Raw genomic sequence first — 23,805 nt, forward strand, 5'->3', positions numbered from 1 at the left:
TGAACCAAGACATCATGAAGCGGTGTTTGCGTTTCGATTCTCCCAGCCGTCAAACTGCTTTCCCGGCGTCTTTTTATCAGATATGTCATAACCCATCACAAGACAACACCATGGATTCACGGCTTGTATTTTAAAGGAGATATAATATGTTTTTAAGGACTTATACTATGTTGTTTTACCGGCTCTGTCACCGCCTACATTAACATTACATTAACGATACAATGTTGTGTTGTACAGTGTTAGCTAACGCCACTAGCCACCTAGCCTAACCGCCGGTAAACTTGTACCGTTGGTATTAATGGAGGGAGGCGACGAAAACCAAGAAAACCGCGCCGAGGTTCAAACGGTTTGTACCGGTGTTATTCCCGGTTTACCGAACACTGAGCTGAAGAAACTGTTATCTTTTAAAGTTTACAAGAGGAGGTGGTTTGTTCTGCTGGTTCTATGTCTGTTGAACTGCTCCAACGCAACGGTGAGTTAACGTGTGTGCGTGTGCGTGTGTGTGTGCACATCATGTCAACAACAGAGTAGACATTACTTTGACCCTTAAATGGGCAATGACATAAATATTATGTACAATTAATGTATTGGTATTGTGTACATTACACCCATATTACACATTAATATTACTCTCCATAATACAGTGTTATTAATCCCATATAACACCAACATTACACTGCCATTACTCTGTTTTTACAGCCATGTTACACTTGTGGTGTTACAGTGTTATAAGTCCCATATTACACTGATACTACTCTGTTATTAGGCCCTTCCTACACATGGAAACAGCCTGTCAAATTAAGCCATTTAAGTGTTAAATGCAGCTTGTGTTTCACAGATTTTAGTTAATAAAGCCGAAGCAATGTGGTATTCATAGTAGATATAAAAGTTGTATTTTGGACAATTTAAGATTCATATTTGCTAATGTGTGTCTAATGTAGCAGCTGCCATATTACCGAATCAAACTGTTACATGTCTAATATGTTTAATGTGTAATTGTAAAGCGCTTTGAGTGCCTTGAAAAGTGCTCTACTACAAATGTAATACATTATTATTATTATTATGAAGCAACATGGTTAACTTTTTTTCTTTTAATCGGAGTTTTCTAATTGAATAATGAATAATGTGGTGGGGTGAAAAGTGCAGTATAGCCTCCAAATTGTAGTTGAGGAGAAGTATAACGTAGCATAAGAAATGACCTCAACATTGTAGGCCTACTTATTCAGTACAGTGTCCCAATATTACTCAAATAGTCTGGTCACACCATACATTAAGCTCCAGCCTCGGGTCCGTTTTAGCAGAAACATTTACAATCTGTGGGAAAAAGTCACAAAGCCAAGAAGTTTCCAATTACACAAACCTGTGTTTCCACATTCAAAACAAAAGCTGCAACCTGAATCCCCGACAGCTTGTTGTCCTTTTACTCAGATATCTGGCCATCTTTCCGCACTGATAAAGCAGGTGTGTGTGTGTGAACAGTGCGTCGATGGCAGGTGGCGCCTCCTTATGTTTCCTGGATACTGATATAGTTCCCCAGGGTGAGCTGCCATTGATCATCAGAGTGAGCCTGGAGGCAAAGTGTGCCGTCTCAGTCACCTCCATCACCCCCCCAGCTCCCATGGGGACTGGTCCTCTCTATGGTCCTCTCTGTTCCCTCTCACAACAGACGCTCAGCTGGCCGACAGTCATTCATGACGGAGCGAACAACAGCCGATGGGCCGGTTAGACATCTATCAGTCCGCCATTAGCATCCAAACTGAGGCCTCGGGGGGGGATTTACAAAAAACAATAATAGTAGTTGGCTTGTGAATTGATTTAGGATTCATTTTGAGAGCCATAACCATATTTACATCATGTCATGTGGAAACACTGCATGCAGAATATGAAACACCAGAAGCTTTGTTTGAAATAAATAAGCCACAATTGTTCAGTCAAAGTCAACTTTATTGTCAATCTATCAGTTTGTGTACAGACAGAGGTCGAAATACCGTTTCCCACAATCCCGAATACAAAAATACAAATATATAAAACGCTATAAACGAAGAAGCGCCAAAAGCCATTTCCCATTATGCGGTGGGTATGGAAGCAAATATTAAAATGTAAAATACCAATAGTATCTAAATGACTAAATTACTCACATTTGAATGATAGTTATTTACAGCACATTTTAGACCGTTTTATTCAGGTGGAATTGCAAAAATGTGTTTGAGAAGTTTGGGTTTGTTTCACGTTGTTGAATAGCCATTTATTGTTTAATATAAAGAAAGAAAGAAAGATGGACATTTATTGATTTCAATTCAGTAATTCTTTGGACTGATCGGGCAATCAATCAATGTTCAATACTTGTTTGTAAATCTGTTGTATTTACAAACACTTAATTTTCTTAGCATTAACACCAATCTTAAGAACAGATTGTCTTTTTTAAACGTGACTAAGATAATATGTAATGGCAAATCAAAGATCACATCGTTTTCTTTCTTTATTTTCTTTATTTATTTTTTCGAGCGTGTAAAACCAAAGAAAATGCAAATGAAACAAAAGATGATACAGACATGATACAGTACTATACAAATGAATGCAATAACTAAACGAAATATTTAAATAATAATTGAATAATCTGTAGTATCATTGTCTGATAACAATAAACAACAACACTTTAGCTAAGTACACATCCGAAAAGGGGTCGGAAGAAGTTTACACTTATTTAATCCGACCCCTTCTCCCTTTTGTTTTTACTTTTTTTTTTTTACATCTTGGTTATGAACCGTTTGAATTATTTATAGCCAAAATCTCTGCACCTGCATGAAGCGCTGTAGTTTCAGTACGATATGAAACTAGTGGAAACTATAAACGTAGTCTTGTTGTAGCGTCACCATATTGTGAAAGTGCAATCCAAGTTTCGTCGAACACAGACAGAAGTGTGTGTATCACGTAGGGCTGCACGGTTTGGGGAAACAATCAAATTGCGATTTTTCTGACAGATATTGCGATTCGATTTGCGATATTTGTGTTTAAGCGACCCAACGGAAGTTTATTGTAAAATGCGGCCATAACTCACCAAACCATCGAGGAAAGCTCCATTGGAAGCCATTTGGAAAGGGCAGGCACTTTCAAAAATACTTGGCAGGTGATTGGATCAATCTGTCAATCGCCTTCTATCATGGGCCACTTCTGATTGGTTAACAATGTACATGTGGAGCACAGCACTTCTGATTGGTTAACAATGGCTGGTGCACTTCTGATTGGTTAACAATGTACATGTGGAGCACAGCACTTCTGATTGGTTAACAACGGCTGGTGCACTTCTGATTGGTTAACAATGGCTGGTGCACTTCTGATTGGTTAACAATGGCTGGTGCACTTCTGATTGGTTAACAACGGCTGGTGCACTTCTGATTGGTTAACAATGGCTGACACACAAGAAAAAAAAAATCGTAGGCTTTGCGATTTGATAATTGCATCATTTCAAATCGCGATTTCAATTTTAAATCGATTAATCGTTCAGCCCTGGTATCACGGAGACTCTGCAAACAGAAAAAGGTCTCACCAATAAGAAAAGAAGGATGATGTTAACCTTATTCGTTTCCTCTGTGGGAAACAGAACCGGCGTTGTGACTCTAAATCAGCTGACCAGCTTACGAAGACTCGACTGCTTAAAATAGATTGTCAGCAAACAGAGGGTTGTAGTGTCGAGGCTAGATGGATTTAATCACAGCTATCATCTCTATACGCTGCATGTCCTCTTTAGTACTCAGTGCTGTGCGATACCAGTCTGTGGACACATTGGTAGAACTGCCTTTTTTTATTTATATTTGAATGTCTTTTAAAAAATGGACCTTGAGTCTCTTCAATAAAGCTGATTGGTTGAATGCACTTTAATGCTGTTTCTAAATACAGGTTCATAAACACATGTCTTGATCTCTTGTACGTGTGTAACCTGGATTTTGGGTTACTAAGCTAACTTTTACAAAACAAGTCACATTGCCTGCACCAAACGAGGCTGTTGCAGTCATTTGGATGTGTGTGCGTGCCCTGCAGGAACGTGGCTACTCTAAGCCCTGCTGTATGGGTTATGGGGAAAGAGGTTCTTATCAAAGCGTTAACGTGGCTGAAATAAAGACAGAAGCTGGTTCATTATATTATATTATGTCTCAGTTTCAGTCTCTAAAATAAAGGCTACTTCTCGTACATCTTTTCACTCTCTCAGGACATGCATGTTAGCTGAGCAGATGGGCCATTTCCTCTTCGTGTCCGGGTCACATGACTGGAGCAAGAGACACCCGATCACTATCTTAAAGGTCCCATGTCACGCTTTTCCGGTTACGACACGTCCCCTTGTTGTTATGGAGGTGTTTCTGCATGTGACCGGTCTGCAGAGTCAAAACCCTCAAAGTAGGGCTGTGCAATTAATCGTATTTTAATCGCAATTACGATTTTGGCCTGCCACAATTACGAAGACAACATAATCGAAAAAAACGATTATTTTGCTTTGCTTGGTTGTGACAGCATATTTGATCTAATTTATTTTAGTCTCATTTATTTGTATTTATTATATTTACATATGTTTAGTAGCTTGTTGAAGTGCGCTCCAAAATATTGATCTTGTTTATTGGTATTTATTATTTTGACGTTATTTATTTAAATGTAAATATAAATGTATAATTTATTTTTTCATTGGTTTTTCAGTTGAATTATACGTTCAGGGTAATCAACAGTTAAAAAGATACTGTTCAAATTATTATTTGTATTTGTTTTAAAGTTCAATTAATGGATGTTTTCAAAGTCAATGAATAATCGTATTTAATAATCGTGATATCAATTATTGACCAAAATAATCGTGATTATGATTTTTGCCATAATCGCACAGCCCTACCTCAAAGTACACCCTGTAGCGAGTAAAACTCTAACACAGAGAAGACCTGCTGTCTGTGCTGCCCCAGAACGCCTCGTTGGACATTTCTCTTTCTCCATTTTTTTCTTCCTGAGTTCTGTGACGTAACGAGTATAGTGACGTAACGGCTCCTCACACACACTCACTCAGCCTTATCTCTTAGCCGCATTTTTATTTTCAAGAAAAATGTACGCTAGTGGGCGGAGGACCAGAAACGGTTTTTTAAGCTTCTTCTTGCACCTGTTGAACATGACAAAGACTATTTGAGAATTTATTTATTTGAATTTTGTTGTACCTGTAACGTTTTTTGCATCTCTTTGTTATAATTATTATTATAAAAAAAAGTTGTTCAATAAATTGACTAATAAAAAAGAGAACGTTTGTTGGTATCCTGCTAAAATAAAACATATATTGACCACGTCTTGTCCTTTGTGTCCTCCCAGTTATGGCTGAGCTTCGCCCCGGTGGCGGACCAGTCGGCCCAGTACCTGCAGGTGGGTCTGGAACAGGTCAACTGGCTCTCCATTATCTACATGATAGTGGCCGTCCCACTCAGCTTCGCCACCTCCTGGATGCTGGACGTCCTCGGGCTGCGGATCACGGTACGCCTCGCTCTGCACACAAATAGGAACCTGTGCTTTACTGGGACGATTCAGCCACAACATATTAGGGCGATAGCTCTGTCTCTTCTACATCAACATGTGTCCCCTCTTCTTCATGTCTCTTCTACATCAACATGTGTCCCCTCTTCTTCATGTCTCTTCTACATCAACATGTGTCCCCTCTTCTTCATGTCTCTTCTACATCAACATGTGTCCCCTCTTCTTCATGTCTCTTCTACATCAACATGTGTCCCCTCTTCTTCATGTCTCTTCTACATCAACATGTGTCCCCTCTTCTTCACGTCTCTTCTACATCAACATGTGTCCCCTCTTCTTCATGTCTCTTCTACATCAACATGTGTCCCCTCTTCTTCATGTCTCTTCTACATCAACATGTGTCCCCTCTTCTTCATGTCTCTTCTACATCAACATGTGTCCCCTCTTCTTCATGTCTCTTCTACATCAACATGTGTCCCCTCTTCTTCACGTCTCTTCTACATCAAAATGTGTCCCCTCTTCTTCACGTCTCTTCTACATCAACATGTGTCCCCTCTTCTTCACGTCTCTTCTACATCAACATGTGTCCCCTCTTCTCCATGTCTCTTCTACATCAACATGTGTCCCCTCTTCTTCATGTCTCTTCTACATCAACATGTGTCCCCTCTTCTCCATGTCTCTTCTGCATCAACATGTGTCCCCTCTTCCTCATGTCTCTTCTACATCAACATGTGTCCCCTCTTCTCCATGTCTCTTCTACATCAACATGTGTCCCCTCTTCTTCATGTCTCTTCTACATCAACATGTGTCCCCTCTTCTTCATGTCTCTTCTACATCAACATGTGTCCCCTCTTCTTCATGTCTCTTCTACATCAACATGTGTCCCCTCTTCTTCATGTCTCTTCTACATCAACATGTGTCCCCTCTTCTTCACGTCTCTTCTACATCAACATGTGTCCCCTCTTCTTCATGTCTCTTCTACATCAACATGTGTCCCCTCTTCTTCACGTCTCTTCTACATCAACATGTGTCCCCTCTTCTTCACGTCTCTTCTACATCAACATCTGTCTCCTCTTCTTCATGTCTCTTCTACATCAACATGTGTCCCCTCTTCTTCATGTCTCTTCTGCATCAACATGTGTCCCCTCTTCCTCATGTCTCTTCTACATCAACATGTGTCCCCTCTTCTCCATGTCTCTTCTACATCAGCATGTGTCCCCTCTTCTTCATGTCTCTTCTACATCAACATGTGTCCCCTCTTCTCCATGTCTCTTCTGCATCAACATGTGTCCCCTCTTCCTCATGTCTCTTCTACATCAACATGTGTCCCCTCTTCTTCATGTCTCTTCTACATCAACATGTGTCCCCTCTTCTTCATGTCTCTTCTACATCAACATGTGTCCCCTCTTCTTCATGTCTCTTCTACATCAACATGTGTCCCCTCTTCTTCATGTCTCTTCTACATCAACATGTGTCCCCTCTTCTTCATGTCTCTTCTACATCAACATGTGTCCCCTCTGTGGAAAGAGACTCTGAAAGTTTCAGGAACAAAGATTTTCTCTCTTTTTGATCCATTTCTATAAAAACCTGTCTGAAAATGAGCTGATCAGATTTTGGCCACTTTATGATGTCATAACGATGTGTTGTCTTGTGTAACCATTAGCCAATCAGCAACAAGGTAACCCCCCCCCCCCCCCCCCTTATCACCTGCATCTCCTCCTAGAGCTCCATTGAGTTCTTTGTAACCAGATGTCTCTCAGAGGGGCGTGGGGAGGGGCTCCTTATTTTCATCTGAAGTAACAGACAGAGAATCAGCACTTTGGAAACAGGGCTGAAACAGAGGGGATTATGGGTAATGCTGCAAGGATCTGTTTGGTGTGTCAGCCAATCAGAGACAGGTTCTGTATTTATCTGAGACCTGGGATATATTGATGAAAACAGTATAATAGGGGACCTGTAAGGATAGGTCTTCACTCTGTCTTGAAACCGTCCGAGGTGATTCAAAACGTTTATTCTGTTGGAGCATTTTGACCGTTCTTCCCGTTCTCCCTGCAGCTGATCCTCGGCGCGTGGCTCAACATGTTCGGGGCGCTGGTTCGATTCCTCGGGACGGGGATCTCCACTAACCCTGCAGCCCGGTTTCCCTTAGTGATGTTCGGCCAGACGCTCGCCGCCATCGCTCAGCCGCTCGTCATCTTCACCCCCGCCAAGATGGCCGCTCTCTGGTTCCCCGACAACCAGCGCGCCACCGCCAACACCATCGCCTCCATGGGTGAGGGATTCACTCTCTGGTGTCACTGAGAGCAGGTGGTGGGGTGTGGTGAAACCTGTCCAAAGACCAGAGAGGGCAAAAGTACACACATCCTTTACTCAAGTAGAAGTACAGATACTCGTGTTTAAAAATACTCTGGTAAAAGTAGAAGTACTGACTAAACTTATTTACTCAAGTAAAAGTAAAGAAGTTTGGGCAGAACATGTTTTTATTGATTTAAAAAATAGTATTATTGATTTAAAAAACTGTTTTATTTATTTAAATGTACATGCATCCGCTAAGAAAAATAGTCCGTTGTTACTGTTTGAACTACGGAGCAGCGGCAGGAACTGCTTCGATAGCGTTTTTGCGGATCTTTTTGATTACAGATTTAAAACATCGTTGCTTGCTTTAAAAGTAGCACACTTCATTTGGTCAAGCCTTGGAAAGTATCTAGATATCCCTGCCCTGATGCCAAAGGAACAGCACACTGAATATGTTTCGCCGTTAGACGTCTATGTCTGGACCGCTGCGTAAAAAGGACCGCAGCTCTGTGTTGAGGGTTTCTGCCCCGTTACTTCTCCGCTGTTTTCGTGTCCCTCTTGTCTTTTTCTTTTCTTCGCTGGGGACTCATCAGCCACTAATCATTCATCCAAATTACTGTGCTCTCTAAATATATTAAAATGAATATTACAATCCTCAGTGTTGCTCTCAGACGGTAGACAACGGAAAACTAAAGAGAAGCAAACTTTTCGGCCAAACTGTATACAGTTAAATCGACCGGACTTCTTTCTGCAGATGTGAGCGTCCTTAACAACGGTCAATAAGTCCTTGACAGCGGTCTGTCTGTTCTGGATTAACCAATCAGAATCGAGTATTCAACTACTAAGCCATGTAATAAAAAGAGTACCTGACCTCCCTTTATATTAATAGAACAATAATGCCATTGTTAGCTAATGAATGTTTCCATGCTGAACAACGGCAACATGACAACGTTTCCATTGGTCCCTCTTCTTTAGAGAAGACCAGGAAGTGATGGATACACGGATCGTGTTCCAACCAATAGGCACGCAGTGACTCTAAAGAATAATGATCACGCACCAACACACATTCAGACTAAAGGAACCAGCTGTTTGGGAAATGAGAGAAGTAGAAAGTACAGGTATTTGAGTTCAACATGAGAGAAGTAGAAAGTACAGGTATTTGAGTTCAACTTGTAAGAAGTAGAAAGTACAGGTATTTGGGTTCAACATGTAAGAAGTAGAAAGTACAGGTATTTGAGTTCAACATGTGAGAAGTAGAAAGTACAGGTATTTGAGTTCAACATGTGAGAAGTAGAAAGTACAGGTGTTTGGGTTCAACATGTAAGAAGTAGAAAGTACAGGTATTTGAGTTCAACATGTGAGAAGTAGAAAGTACAGGTATTTGAGTTCAACATGTGAGAAGTAGAAAGTACAGGTATTTGTGTTCAACATGTGAGAAGTAGAAAGTACAGGTATTTGTGTTCAACATGTGAGAAGTAGAAAGTACAGGTATTTGAGTTCAACATGTAAGAAGTAGAAAGTACAGGTATTTGAGTTCAACATGTAAGAAGTAGAAAGTACAGGTATTTGAGTTCAACATGTGAGAAGTAGAAAGTACAGGTATTTGGGTTCAAAATGTAAGAAGTAGAAAGTACATGTATTTGGGTTCAACATGTAAGAAGTAGAAAGTACAGGTATTTGTGTTCAACATGTAAGAAGTAGAAAGTACAGGTATTTGTGTTCAACATGTGAGAAGTAGAAAGTACAGGTATTTGTGTTCAACATGTGAGAAGTAGAAAGTACAGGTATTTGAGTTCAACATGTAAGAAGTAGAAAGTACAGGTATTTGTGTTCAACATGTGAGAAGTAGAAAGTACAGGTATTTGAGTTCAACATGTAAGAAGTAGAAAGTACAGGTATTTGGGTTCAAAATGTGAGAAGTAGAAAGTACAGGTATTTGAGTTCAACATGTGAGAAGTAGAAAGTACAGGTATTTGAGTTCAACATGTAAGAAGTAGAAAGTACAGGTATTTGGGTTCAAAATGTGAGAAGTCAAAGTAAAAAGTCGTCAGGATAATAAATAGTGGAGTAAAGTACTGATACCAGAAAAATGTACTTAAGTACCGTAACGAAGTATTTGTACTCCACTACTTCCCACCTCTGCCACAGACTAAACCATACGAGAAAGTGAATGTTCATGGAATATATTATTACTGTTTATATGATTCAGCTACTCTAAGTGCGACTTTGCCTACAAAGCAAACACACAGGCTCCCCCTGGGTCAGGTCCAGATTTCAGGCTGTTCGATAACCAGTTTAAAACTCTTTGTAGTACTTTTACCACAGGACATAACCCAGTGTAACTGTTCTCTCCTCAGCCAACCCTCTGGGCATGCTGCTGGCCAGCATCCTCTCTCCATGGATGACTCAAACAACTAAAGACATCCCCGACCTGGTGAGCCACAAAGAGACAACAGCAAACTCCCTGAAATGTTTAAAAGCTAATTAAAAACCTATCTTTTCAACATGGCTTTTAATTTGGGTTAACTTTCAGTTCTCACTCGTATCATTGTCCGTGTTTTACTGTATTGTATCTGAATGTTTCCAGTCTCCTGGCAGGACTTTGCAGCAGTTTTGAACTAGACTTCCAGTGAATACTGATATTGCTCTGTGTGTGATGGAGGGTTAAAGGCGGCCAAAACAACTTCACATGTTCTAATATGTGCAACCTTCTGCCTTCTAATGGGCAAAAGAAGTCACTTTAATGATTCATCCAACGCTACAAAAGCATCTCTTAACAACCAGGGCTGTACTGGATGGTTTTTATTGTACATCCCAAGCATCGAACATAATGTACTTCATCCGTCTTTTTATTATGAAATACATGTTTTGTGATATAATGATTATAACCAGGGGTGCACATAAGTGGTGCGCAGGTACGCATGCGCGGCAAACATCTGAAATGCGTACCGGCGCACTTCTCCACTCTGCTCTGCGCGCGCCTGGTCCTCTCCTCCAGATGAGTGACCTATCGGGCCTCCCTCATGTATCTGTCCGGTTGCCGTTGGCTCCCCTCCACGTAGCAAGTCCTCGTCGTCCTCTCATCTCCTCCAACAGATAATGTCCCTCCTGTCTGTTTTTCTTCTCCCGCTACTCCATCGCTATCAGAACCAGACGGCCTACTTGGCTCCGAGGCCCCGCGGCCGACACCGCTGCCACTCGGTACAGAACTCATCTGTCCTTCCTCCTCATCCGGCCTACAGGTTTAAAATAACCTGTAGGCTTCGGCATGCTTTGTAATAGCTGCTTGTCTCGAAACTCCTTTTCCCTCAACAATTTCCTTTCCCGAGCGCCACTCTCACACTTTTTCTTTTCTGACATTTTCTCCTAAACAACCTTCATCAATCACTCGCAATTTGAATAAGTCACATGTGAAACATATTCTCATTCTGATTGGCTGTTGAGTGGTGCCCACTGACTGTTTCGGAGTCATCTCTGGAATCCACTGATCTGATTGATTAGCGGAGCAAATGATCAAAATATTACGGAGGGAAGATATTTTCGTTTGGATTACTGGTCTGGGGGAAGCGAGTGTGTGTGTGTGTGTGTGTAATTTTGCGTTTGTGTGTATTGTGTTTGTTTCCCGGGGAAAACCCTCACGAGAAACACCGGCTGTTGTTTTGCCTGCTGTGACGTCACGTTACTCCGTGCTCCGCTTGTAATCATGCCGAAGCTTCAAAGTTGTATTTATCATCTGAATTTCCCGAAACAAGTTTAATATTCTGAAATCCAAGACTTTGTTTATTTGAAACCAGATGAAAACAAACTGTAACGGACCCTGCTGTGTTATCTATGATTACTATATGCCTTACATTCATAATTTCAGCGGAGGGAGGGGAACAGCAGAGTGCGAGGGAGAGCTGTCTTCTTCCCTTTACAAGCTTAAAAAATGTATTTATCGTGTGTAAGACTTTGTTTATTTAAAATTAAAATAAAACACCTGGAAACATTTTTTGGAAACATTTAAAAAAAATTAAATGTATTGGCTCATGATAGGCCCCCGATCTCCATGGGCCCCTGGCTTCAGCCCAGGTCAGCCCGTGCATTAACTACAATCATGTCCCTGGATTTAAACCTGATTGCCTTTCTTGCATATGTCTACTTTTGATTTGATTTGATATACTTTATTAATCCCCGTGGGGAAATTGTTTCTCTGCATTTGACCCATCCTAGTGTTAGGAGCAGTGGGCTGCCATTTTGAACAGCGCCCGGGGAGCAGTGTAGGGAACGGTGCCTTGCTCAGGGACACCTCGGTAGCACTTGGTCTTGCCGGGACTTGAACTGGTGACCTTCCAGTTGCCAAGCCAAGTCCCTATCGTCCCTATCGACCATAAACTGTTAACGTGTCCAAAAATATTTAAAAAAAGACATCAGTTCGCTATAATAATTGGATTCCCAGAGTGCATTGTGGGATTGCGGCTGCTCACCTGCTAATGATGATGAATGGTTTTTGATTTCAGGTGCCAAAGTCCATTTATCACATTATGTGTGTGTGTGTGTGTGTGTGTGTGTGTCAGGGTGTGTGTGTGTGTGTGTGTGTGTGTGTGTGTGTGTGTGTGTGTGTGTGTGTGTGTGTGTGTGTGTGTGTGTGTGTGTGTGTGTGTGTGTGTGTGTGTGTGTGTGTGTGTGTGTGTGTGTGTGTGTGTGTGTGTGTGTGTGTGTGTGTGTGTGTGTGTGTGTCCCTCCTCTAGCTGCTGGCCTATGCGGTCCCGGCGTGCATCATCTGTTTCCTAGCAACAGTGGGGCTACGGAGCAGCTCGCCCCCCACGCCGCCGTCAGCCAGCGCCGAGTCCTCCGGCTCAGAGCCCTTCGTACAGGGCATCAAACTGGTGAGGACGACACAGAAACACACACTCATTTCATTTTAAAGGGGACCTATCATGCAAAATGCACTTTTTGATGTCTTGTATACATCAACATGTGTCCCCGGTGTGTCGGGGAACTCACGCTGCGTCAGAAAATAAAACCCTCTCTCTTTTCCTCCGTACCCAAATCTCTAAAAACGGAGCAGATCCAGATTGGCGTCCGATATGACGTAATATCTGAAATGTGGACCCACGGCCCAATCAGAAACGTTGCTATCAGAAACAATGCCCGACTGTGTTGGACGTAATATGGTCTGTGTTTACATTAGCATCGCTAACACTCAGAGCTAACCTGCACTGGAGAGCATGTGTGTGAAGAAGCAGGAAGTAAAAAGGAAGTCACCTTGTGGTATAACCGGCAAGAGAGAAAGCCTTTGAGCTCCAGACTGTTTCAGAGAGAATCCTTGATGTGGTTTAGAACATGATGTTCTTTAATCACGGCAGCATTTAACTGTAGCTGCTGGGTCATTCTGAGCAGGCATTAGCTCCGCCTCCCCTAAGGACCCCGAACCTGCAGTTCTCTAACACAGTGGTTCCCAAACTTTTTGTGCCCAAGGCACACCAAAGGACAAGTAAAAATCTCAAGGCACACCTATTGTGCAAAATAGCCCTTATAACACGTGTTATCACTCATATCATGTAAAATATCTGTAAATGTGCATAATTATTTACTAATGCCAAATAAAATGTGACAAAGACAACTATATTACTCATGAAATATTTATTAACGAAATATTTCAGAAATTAATTTGAAACGTTATCAAATTAGGCTTCATCAAAGCAGCAACACACTCATTTAAACCAGACAGGTCACAACATTAAACATGAGACAAAGGAAATTCAGCACAGATAACTGTCAATGCAAGGAAGCTGCATTGTCCATGGTCCTGAACTACAAATTATAAATGTAACATTTCAGCAGAGATGGGGTCGTTACTAAAAAAAAAGTAATATATTACATATTACTTTAAAAAAAGTAATATATTACACTACTTCGTTACTCTCTACATAAAGTAACTCGTTACTTTACTCGCAGGGCCGGCCCGCCCCTCCCTACAGGCAGATCACGCAGACTGCTAAAGTTTCAAATGTTCTCTTTAGTTCAGTTTCCATTGTCGCATAAGACTGATCCAGATCCTGAATGTTTTCCTATCTGACCGTGGCTGTCCTCTGTCTCCTGCTATCTGACCGTGGCTGTCCTCTGTCTCCTGCTATCTGACCGTGGCTGTCCTCTGTCTCCTGCTATCTGACCGTGGCTGTTCTCTGTCTCCTGCTATCTGTATATTTTGCGCAGTCTATCTCTGCTCACGCTATTGCGTCGGCGTGTTCTCCTGCGTGTTGGCCATGTGTTGCACTGGAACCAGACACCGCAAAGACTTCAGCCGAGCACGTACAATAACTCTCCTTACCAGCAGGCGGCGGGAGTGTGTATTCGTCATTCAAAACAGGCAACAACCGGAAGACAGAGAAGAAGAACAGACTGTGATATAAACAAACAACAAATAGCGTGTGCGGTAGCTCCACCTTAGCATGTGTTCTTTGCAGGTGCTTGTTGAGGTCTGACGTGGTGTTTACAGCAGTGGATAACAGCTTCTGGCCTGGACACAGTTTGCACCTCACCGTCACATTCCTGTCTATTCTTCGGATGAACTCAAAATAATGGGCATACCTCCACCCCTCGAGAGTTATCGCTGACTCAGCCATGTTTATGCAGCACTGCACATGGAGATGTGGACGTGCAAGTCGCGCAGATTACGTACATATAAACCTACAAAGTACTGATATAGTAAATTAAAAAATAATTATTTTTGTGTAGTTGTATATTGCAATAATAACGTATGGTTGTCACAAAATCCCACGGCACACCCGGACTTGCCTCACGGCACACCAGTGTGCCGCGGCACACCGTTTGGGAACCACTGCTCTAACAGGCTGAAACAGAGGGGTATGAGGGATGTCTAAAATGCATGATCTGTTTGTTATTTTGAGCAAAACACATCATAGACATGTTTTTTTATATATTTGTATATATCTGGGGACTCATAATATATGCCTAAAAATAGCATGACAGGTGACCTTTAATGTTTAGTTTTGTTTCTCCTTGTGTGTGTTCTCCTTGCCAGCTTTTATTTGGTCTCCTTCTGAAATGTTTCACTGACCTCATTCTCCTTTCTCCATGTCACCCTGTCAGTTACTGAATAACCGAGCCTACCTGGTTCTGATGCTCTGCTTCGGGTCGGGCATCGCCGCCTTCACCTGCTTCTCCACGCTGCTGGAGCAGATCCTGTGTGTGCAGGGGTACTCCAACGTGAGTGCAATGCATCATGGGGGATTAATGGGTACACTAACTGATAACAAACGAGCAAGAAAAGCAGCACAGTCAATTTGACTTCATATGTGTTGTTATTTCATGTATACAAGACGTACAAAAGTGCATTTTGCATGATAGGTCCCCTTTAAGTAACTGCTTAGGATGAAGTAAAGACTCACGCAGTAATCAGACGGTTAAAATGTGATTTCTGCAGGAGTTTGCCGGTTTGTGTGGAGCGCTCTTCATCGTGTTCGGGATCGTCGGTGCCGGCGCTCTCGGTCTCATCGTGGATAAAACTAAGAAGTTCATCGAAGCCACGAAGATCAACCTGAGCCTCAGCGCTGTCGCCTGCATCGCCTTCTCCGTGGTGAGGAAGCAGAACTCACTGCTTGTGCTTTTACTTTGTTGAAAGTGATTTATTACGGATATCAGACACAGGGTTATCAGCCGGTCGGTTGACTCGTACGAAGAACTTGGCGAGGTGTCGTGGTGCTTACATTAAAGTAAAACAAACATTACAAAAACACAGATAGCGAACCATTTTAAGAACAATATAATAACATTACAAAAAATATAGTAGAATAGAAATTCAAATAAAGCAGTAATTTACATCGAAATAGAATGCAATAAAATATAAAATATGTGCAGTAAGCAAACCAGATGTTGTCCACGTTGTGTCCGCGCGTGAGGCTGATAGAAGAAAGAGAGAAAAGCTCGGGCAAGATGGAGGAGAGTTTCAGAAGGACATTATCTGACTCTATTTATTTTAATCATTATTTTTCAGTATTATGAAAGTATCTTGATGTCCGCATGTCCCATAAATGCACTGATAGCAATGTTCTCCTTCTTGTGTAGGAAAGCTTAGGAAGGAAACATGCTGCTAACTAATTCAATAATAAAACCGACAAGGTGCAAGAACACGAAGGAAGCAGGAGGGCAGAGAGCATGGCTTATAAGGAAACTCGCTCTCCTGTCAGTTAGTCCACCATGTGCAATAATATTATTAATAATGTTCTATAATAACGTGCAATTACGCATCTGCCACTCAGAGGTGGCGCTAGACTTCTTAGCTAGACAATTTGACGAACAGGATCGTAGAACTTCCCTCAAAATCCATGATTACGATTGTTGTGGAAATGTTTCCCAAGGCCCATAACTTTGACCCAGTGTATCAGTTCGTGCTGTCCTGACTGAACGCAGCTGTAGCCTTGGCTGCTCTCAGTGTCTCCCTGCTCCTCAGCTGATAGAGGTGTTATGGTTCTATCTTGTTATGCAGCATGTTGATGATGCTCTCTGAACTAGCTAAGTACACGGGTCTGGGGTAGAGTTCTTCAGAATTGACGTGACGACTCTCCCGTGCAGTCAGACCGTGGCTGTGTGATTGTGATGTGAATTCTCCGGCCGAAACTCCAAAGAAACCTCCAGTGTTTGACATCGAAGCTCCTGCTCCACCGTGTCTCCTTCCTGAGTCGGTGACTCCACTGCACTGCTGCACACAAGTTCCCCTTACAGCCATTATTACCCGTCGGTCTGTACCGTCGGTCTGTACACAACTCTGACGGTTCACAGCACTAACTCGTGAACTATTAGCGCCCGTGTTATGCCGTGTTATGCATGCCCACTGCACCTCGCGGGAGCGCGCAGTGTAAAGCAAATACTCCCAGACAATTCAATGATCTGTCTCTGGCAAAGTTAGGTTTGGAAACGATATAATTTCCTTTTGGGCGGGCACGCATAACACGGCATAACACGGCACAACACCGGAGCCCCGCTGCGGGGACACTTTGCCGCTGTCCTGAGTTTGTTCTAATCTGTCAAAATGACCGACTGCTTTCAGATTTTTCGGTCATTGTTAGACGTTTTTTTGCATTACTAAATAATGTTAATATTTACATTTATTATGTGACCGTCTATGTTTCCCGTAGATATTTAATTGCTCTTGTTTCTGCACTGTTAGTTTACCGTGTTATTATTATTGTGCTGCTGTGTTTATTGTGTTTGTGTAACTCTGGCACAACAATTTCCTTCGGGATGAATAAAGTCTTATCTTATCCAATCACATCGCAGCTGGTCCAGGACCTGAAATACCACAACAACAAAAGTAATTATAAATCACTCCTCACTTTCTCTCTCCTCTCAGGTCTCTCTGATGCCCCAGCAGAAAGTCGCCGTCGCCGCCGTCTGCTCGCTCTTCGGCTTCTTCGGTTTCTCCATCTACCCCGTCGTCATGGAGCTCGCTGTGGAGTGCACCTATCCCGTCGGAGAGGCCACGTCTTCGGGACTCATCTTCGTATCGGGGTAAAGCAAACACACAGATCACACGACGGCAGATTCTTATCTGATGTTCTGTCCAACAGTCCTGGGTCTCTCCGAAAAGAGAGTTGTTCATTTGAACAGTTTGAAGTCAAATAATGGTCAAAGCGCAGTTTCCTTTTCATGTTAAAGAAAGTACATTAGAGAATCAAGAGAAATTCAAAAGAGCTGTCGACTGTGCTCCACATTTCAAAGTGAAAAAGGGAACCGTCAATTCTGTTTGTAACATATTTTAAAAAATCCAATGTCCACACAGATCAGTTCCTGGACTTGATCTACTTCCAAATCCAGGCTGAAGACTTTTCTTTTTGCCGCTGCTTTTAATTGAACTATTCACATCTTAAACTGCACTGTAACTTTAAAGGGGACCTATCATGCAAAATGCACTTTTTGATGTCTTGTATACATCAACATGTGTCCCCGGTGTGTCGGGGAACTCACGCAGCGTCAGAAAATAAAACCCTCTCTCTTTTCCTCCGTACCCAAATCTCTAAAAACGGGGAACAACGGAGCTGATCCAGATTTGCGTCCGATATGACGTCATATCTGAAATGTGGACCCACGGCCCAATCAGAAAGTTGCTATCAGAAACAATGCCCGACTGTTTTGGACGTAATATAGTCGGTGTTTACATTAGCATCGCTAACACTCAGAGCTAACCTGCACTGGAGAGCATGTGTGTGAAGAAGCAGGAAGTAGAAAGGAACTCACCTTGTGGTATAACCGGCAAGAGAGAAAGCCTTTGAGCTCCAGACTGTTTCAGAGAGGATCCTTGATAATCCATGATATGGCGTTTCATCACGGCAGCATTTAGTTTAGACGGTAGCTGCCGGGTCCTGCATGAGCTCAGACCCCACTTTTTAGTTATTATGAATTTTATTTTTTGTAAAGCTTTATACCCCAAATCAGCACTTTTGAAACAGGAAGTGAAACAGAGGGATATGAGGCTTGGCTAGAATGATCTGTTTGGTATTTTGAGCAAAACACTTCATAGACAAGTTTTTTATATATTTCTATATATCTGAGACCCATGATATTGCCTAAACATAGCACGATAGGTGACCTTTAATTCATGTCCCTTTGTTATTCATGTTTTATTATCTTTGCTTTTAAATGAGTGTTTCTAAATGCCATCTTATAATATGTTCCTTAATGTCTTTCATTTTTGTAAAGCACTTTGATTGAAAGGTGCTATAAATAAACCTTGATGTGATCTTGATACCGACGCTGCGTGTTTCAGACAGGTCCAGTCCTTCCTCTACATCGTGCTCCTGCAGGCTCTCAGCAAACGCCTGGCCGACTCCCCTCTGTCCACCTGTGGAGACGCAGTGCTCAGCTGGAAGGGTACGTCACTTCCTGTTACACTATCGACGTCACTCAAAGGTGTAAAGCTACAGTGTCGAGATGGCAATGCCATTCTTCTGACCTGAGCTCCTGCGACAATGCAACATATATCATAAAATACAAACATACAATAATATCACTAAATAATAGAAAATTTACGATACACAAAAACAACAAGAAAACAAATGTTAAACTGTTAAATAATATATAGCTCCAACAAATAGTAAACGTTATCCTTTGAGGACGGTGAGCTCCTGGGAACTGAAGCGTAGTTAATATCTGCTGTGTGTGTCCTCAGTGCCGATGCTGGTGCTGGGGGGGCTGACCTGCGTCTTCTCCTGCGTCTTCGTCCTGTTCTTCAACACGAGGTACCGCCGGCTGGAGGCCGAGGAGCAGGCCACGTACAGGACCAACACCATAAGCTCCTCGACCCCCGAGAGCACTCCCAGTGAGGGGAAGGACACCACAGACTGACAGACAGAGGGCATTATGGGAGTTATACCTGGTACCGAACAGAGAGAAGACATTCCTCCACCCATAAACAATTTGTTATGACGTTGATGCCAAACTGACATTCATCCTGTTGCTACGACCATCTTCAGAACATTTTAAACTGATTTTATTGATATATTTTAAGCTTTTTTTTTACAGAAAAATGTAATTTGTAGGGAAGAAATCTTGGGGTATCGTGCTCTGACTGAAGGTAGAATCTCATCACGACGACAAACCAAAACTATAATGCGGTTTGATTCAGACTCTGAAAAAGCGCACATCTTCAGACGTTCCCGCGGGGCCACAGACTTCACTCCAGTGCTTCCTTCCAGCCGTCATGGGACACAGAGGAAGTCTTGGAGCTGCATCACATGCTCCTCGTCCACTTTCTGCCGCTGTGCAGAGGAACTGGATTCTCCTGACTCTCAGGGACTTCCTGATGTTTGCTGCTGAGGACTCAGACCACTTTATCATTCTCCACACCTCCATGTATCACCTCACCGTGTCTCCTCCCGTTGTACCGTAACAGTCTGAATATAATGTTTTAAAGGTCCCCTACCACAGTGTTCTTCATCAATATATCATACGTCTCAGATGTATACAGAACATGTCTCTGAAGTGATTGGCTCCAAACGCCAAACAGATCATTGCAGCATTACCCATAATCCCCTGTTTCAGGGTGCTAGTGACTTATCCAACCGGCCCACCTCGGTACCGCAAGTAAATACCGCTAGTAAATTGTCGACGGGGGGGGTGCTAGTGACTTATCCGACTGGCCCACTTCAGTACCGGCCCATCGGGATTCGTCCCGATGGGCCGGTACTGAAGTGGGCCAGTCCGCCACTGCTCTCAGCTGAATGAGGCTCTCTTCTCTCATTTACAAATACAGCGGCAAGCTTTTAGACTTCTCTCCGACACAAACGGGAGATGACGTACATTTTTATACCAGAATATGTTTACGAGGTGCTTGGTTGTTGCAACAGTCTCTCTAAATATCCCAAACTTTACAATCAAATGCTTAAGTTTGCCGTTTCTAGGCTAGACACGGGTTTAGAAACTAAAAATACAACATGATATTATTACATGTGTTTTATTTTGCGCCGTTTACTATTAAATGTTTGCACGGGTGGAAATGGTTTGATCTGAGACCGAGAGCCAGGATCTAAAACCAAACTGTTATGTGTTCATGAGAACATAATAATACTGCTGCCACTAAACTATGTCCTGTGTTCATTAAAATGCCACTGTCACTGTGTTGCGGTTAAAAGACCCCGGCATGTATCTAACTGTCCATGTCTTGAGTGTGTAAGGTTGTTTTAGCTGAAGAACTGCTGACAAGATAGAAATGGTTTTGGGTTGTGTGCAAAATAAAAGTAATACATGCAGTGGTGAATAAGAAAGACATGTTTTACATTTTACTGACGGTTTTGTTTTTTACTTCTTCTGTATGCGAGGTATTTTTGAAGCATGTGAAATCATGAGGATTGTGCCTTTAACTCTTTTTCAGTGATTTAGATGAAATCATCTCAAAGACAAGCTGTGTGTAAATAATAAAATCACTTGTTACTGAAGCCAAGACTGCATTAATGATAGTATCTCTGAAGGCTTCTGGTAAAATGCCAATAAAAACGTTACCTCAACAATTCAGTTCCTTTAAGTCGGATTATTTAAGTCTTAATTAGACAACAAAACCAGTACGTTTCTCCAGAGCAGGGATGGGCAAATTGCGGCCCTCAGATTAATTTATAAACAACGTAATTAATTTAAATTATATTTTATTTGTTGTACTGATACCGTCCACTAGACGACTAGTTACGTCGCGAGCTGCGTACATGATTTCGTTCGGCAGCCAAATACCGCGAACAAATCTGTGACGCGTTTGTGTGTATTGTGTTTGTTTCCCGGGGCAACACTCACAAGAAACACCGGCTGTTGTTATGCCTGCTGTGACGTTAAGTTGCCTCTTGTAATTATGCCTTTACAAGCTTACAAGTTGCATTTATCATCTGAGTTTTGGCGAAACAAGTTTAATATTCTAAAAACCAAGACTTTGTTTATTTTAAATCAGATGAAAACAAACTGTCACAGACCCTGCCGTGTTATCTATGATTACTATACGCTTTTCATTCATAATTTCAGCGGGAGGGAGGGGGAGCGGCGCTGAGGAACAGCAGAGTGCGGGTTGACGGGTGTCTGTTGACATTCCCCTTATTGTGGAATAAGGGGAATGCAGAGACAGGCTACAAATGTCTTAGCTAGGTTCAAGTTAGACAACTAATGTCTGGGTTAGTGTTCATGACTTCATGTTTATGTCATCTTAATGGACACACATTTCCGTGCTTTCCAATAGTTTATCTTTATTCCACTGTTAAATAACCTGTTCAATACAAACATGCCACTTGTAAAAATTAAACAACATTTCTGTGTGGACTGATATTTGTTTCGTGAGCTTATTAGAGGATGTTCCCTGAAAGATAAAATGTCAATGAGGATGTCAGACTTAATTTGTTATTGACATCCAATATACTGTGTGTGTGTGTGTGTGTGTGTGTGTGTGTGTGTGTGTGTGTGTGTGTGTGTGTGTGTGTGTGTGTGTGTGTGTGTGTGTGTGTGTGTGTGTGTGTGTGTGTGTGTGTGTGTGTGTGTGTGTGTTCCAAGTGAATCTGCGGCCCCCTGGTGGCCAGTACATGCTATGGCCCGACCACCATCCAAGTTGCCCATCTCTGAATTATTTTTCATTGTGTTAAATCTTTTAAGCCGAAAAAAGAACCAAATGTTTTTTAATTTTCTAAATCTGAACCCTTTTTCTTTTTTATTAATGCAACTGTTTTAAGAGCGGGGAATTAGTACTAGGAGGAATTTTGTATCAACTTTTTATTATTTATACATTTCATCAAATACAAAACAACTTCAATTCCCCTCGTTCTAAACCAGTAGAGTGTCCTGTATCTGCTCTGTAGGAAAGACATGAGAAAGTCTTAATCATGTGAAGCATTTAAAACACATTTCTGAAGCTCGGGCTCTCGTTTAAAAGCTCGGTATAATACAAAGAAAAGGGCACATTTCTCTGACTGTGTATTTTTGCACAACAGTATATTATATACTTAATATATCGGGTAAGGGTTAAGCTTCCCAAATTCAAAAGAAAATTAAAGTACAAAAAAAGTACGATTAGTAATCTCTTCTCCAGCAAATTAATTGTTTCTTTCTCCTTATAGTAAAAGCTGCAGATGTAGTATTAAAGGTAAGTACCTTTAGATTTAGTAACCCTTAGATGCACGAGTGACACTCTTCCATAGGTGGGTCAAAAAGGACCCGTATTAGAATAATGTTTTCACATCATTTTGGTTAAGAAAAATCACTTAATATTTAGTATTATATTTTTGTTCACATTAGAAATTATTATTATAACCTTTATTTAACCAGATAAAAGCATTGAGATAGAATCTCATTTGCAATGCTGACCTGGCCAAGAAGGCAGCAACGTTACACATAACACATAACAAACATATAAAATACAGAGAACATAACTAAGAAAACAAAAGATAAAAAAGCAGTCACTACATTGTGCACATTAGGACAGTACGAAAGGTGCACTACTTATTACTGCAAGAGCAGCTGGTGGTAAGGACTTCAGACAACTTTAATTTAAAACATGCTATTGAGACAAGTGCCCTCAGTTTGAGGCGTGATTGAAGGTCATTCCAAGACCAAGGACCATAATAAAAAAGACTCCTTTTCCCAGCCTCAGTCCGCACAGCAGGAACCTGGAACCGTATCCAGGCGCTGGGTCTGAGGTTGTAAGAGTCACAAACTGGAGCAAATCTGGCACATATGTACAGTGGAAGCTTTCCTAAAATGGCTTTATACATTAATAAAAACCAATGCTGCATCCTACGCATAGTAAGTGAGGACCATCCAGTGAGGCTATACAGTTTACAATGATGAGTCCTATAGGGTACATTTGATATATATCGCAGTGCAGCATGGGAGAGTGGGTCAAGTTTGGCCAAAACAGTGGGACAATATTTTATATTTAATTTTTCCATTTAGTAATAAACCGTTTTGAACATATTGATGCAAAGATCTCCGCTGTTCTGAGACCCTCACAGTACTCCAGTCCCTTTTCAAAACTCATCTCTTCTCTTGTCTACTCATAGCCCACCCCCATCAATCCATGCCGGTTGACCAACTTTGATAGTCCTATACCCCCCCCACCCTAACCTTCCCTTATATTGTAAAGCGATTTTAAGTCCTTGAAAAGCCCTATACAAATATAATGTATTATTATTAGTATTATACTGACAGGTATCAGATCTTGCTGTGTACAATTATTTTACACAGCAAGATCTGATACCTGTCAGTATAATAAGATTATTTTACTAAAACAATCTTCCTGAGGTGTCACTTGTGATGTCGTCTGCGTGGTCCACAGTGAATGTGTTCCTGAAAGCAACAGGTGATAAGAATCAAAGGTTCCCATAGGAAATGCATGCAGGTAATTTTTGACCCACTTATGGAAGCTCGGGGTAGAAATACAAAAACTACAATTTCTAAAAATGTAAATTTAAAATGTGAATGGCTTGATATCCAAAACATGTTTTTTGAGGAATAGCTGGAATATGAAATGATACAAACATTTAATTACAAAGATAC

General features: G+C 41.7%; 1 protein-coding gene across 1 annotated transcript; it reads left to right on the plus strand.

Moving 5' to 3' along the window:
* Positions 1-21,585, plus strand: slc49a3 (solute carrier family 49 member 3). The gene is made up of 10 exons (XM_034092888.2): positions 1-472; positions 5,335-5,493; positions 7,546-7,762; positions 10,143-10,219; positions 12,516-12,653; positions 14,881-14,997; positions 15,215-15,367; positions 17,141-17,298; positions 18,554-18,657; positions 18,956-21,585. Exons 1-10 carry the CDS (start codon positions 299-301, stop codon positions 19,129-19,131), a joined length of 1,473 nt encoding a protein of 490 aa, XP_033948779.1. The 5' UTR covers positions 1-298; the 3' UTR covers positions 19,132-21,585.
* Positions 21,586-23,805: the final 2,220 nt, after the last annotated feature.

The sequence above is a fragment of the Pseudochaenichthys georgianus genome, chromosome 10 (genome assembly GCF_902827115.2).
Source record: "Pseudochaenichthys georgianus chromosome 10, fPseGeo1.2, whole genome shotgun sequence".
NCBI classification, from domain to species: Eukaryota; Metazoa; Chordata; class Actinopteri; order Perciformes; family Channichthyidae; genus Pseudochaenichthys; species Pseudochaenichthys georgianus.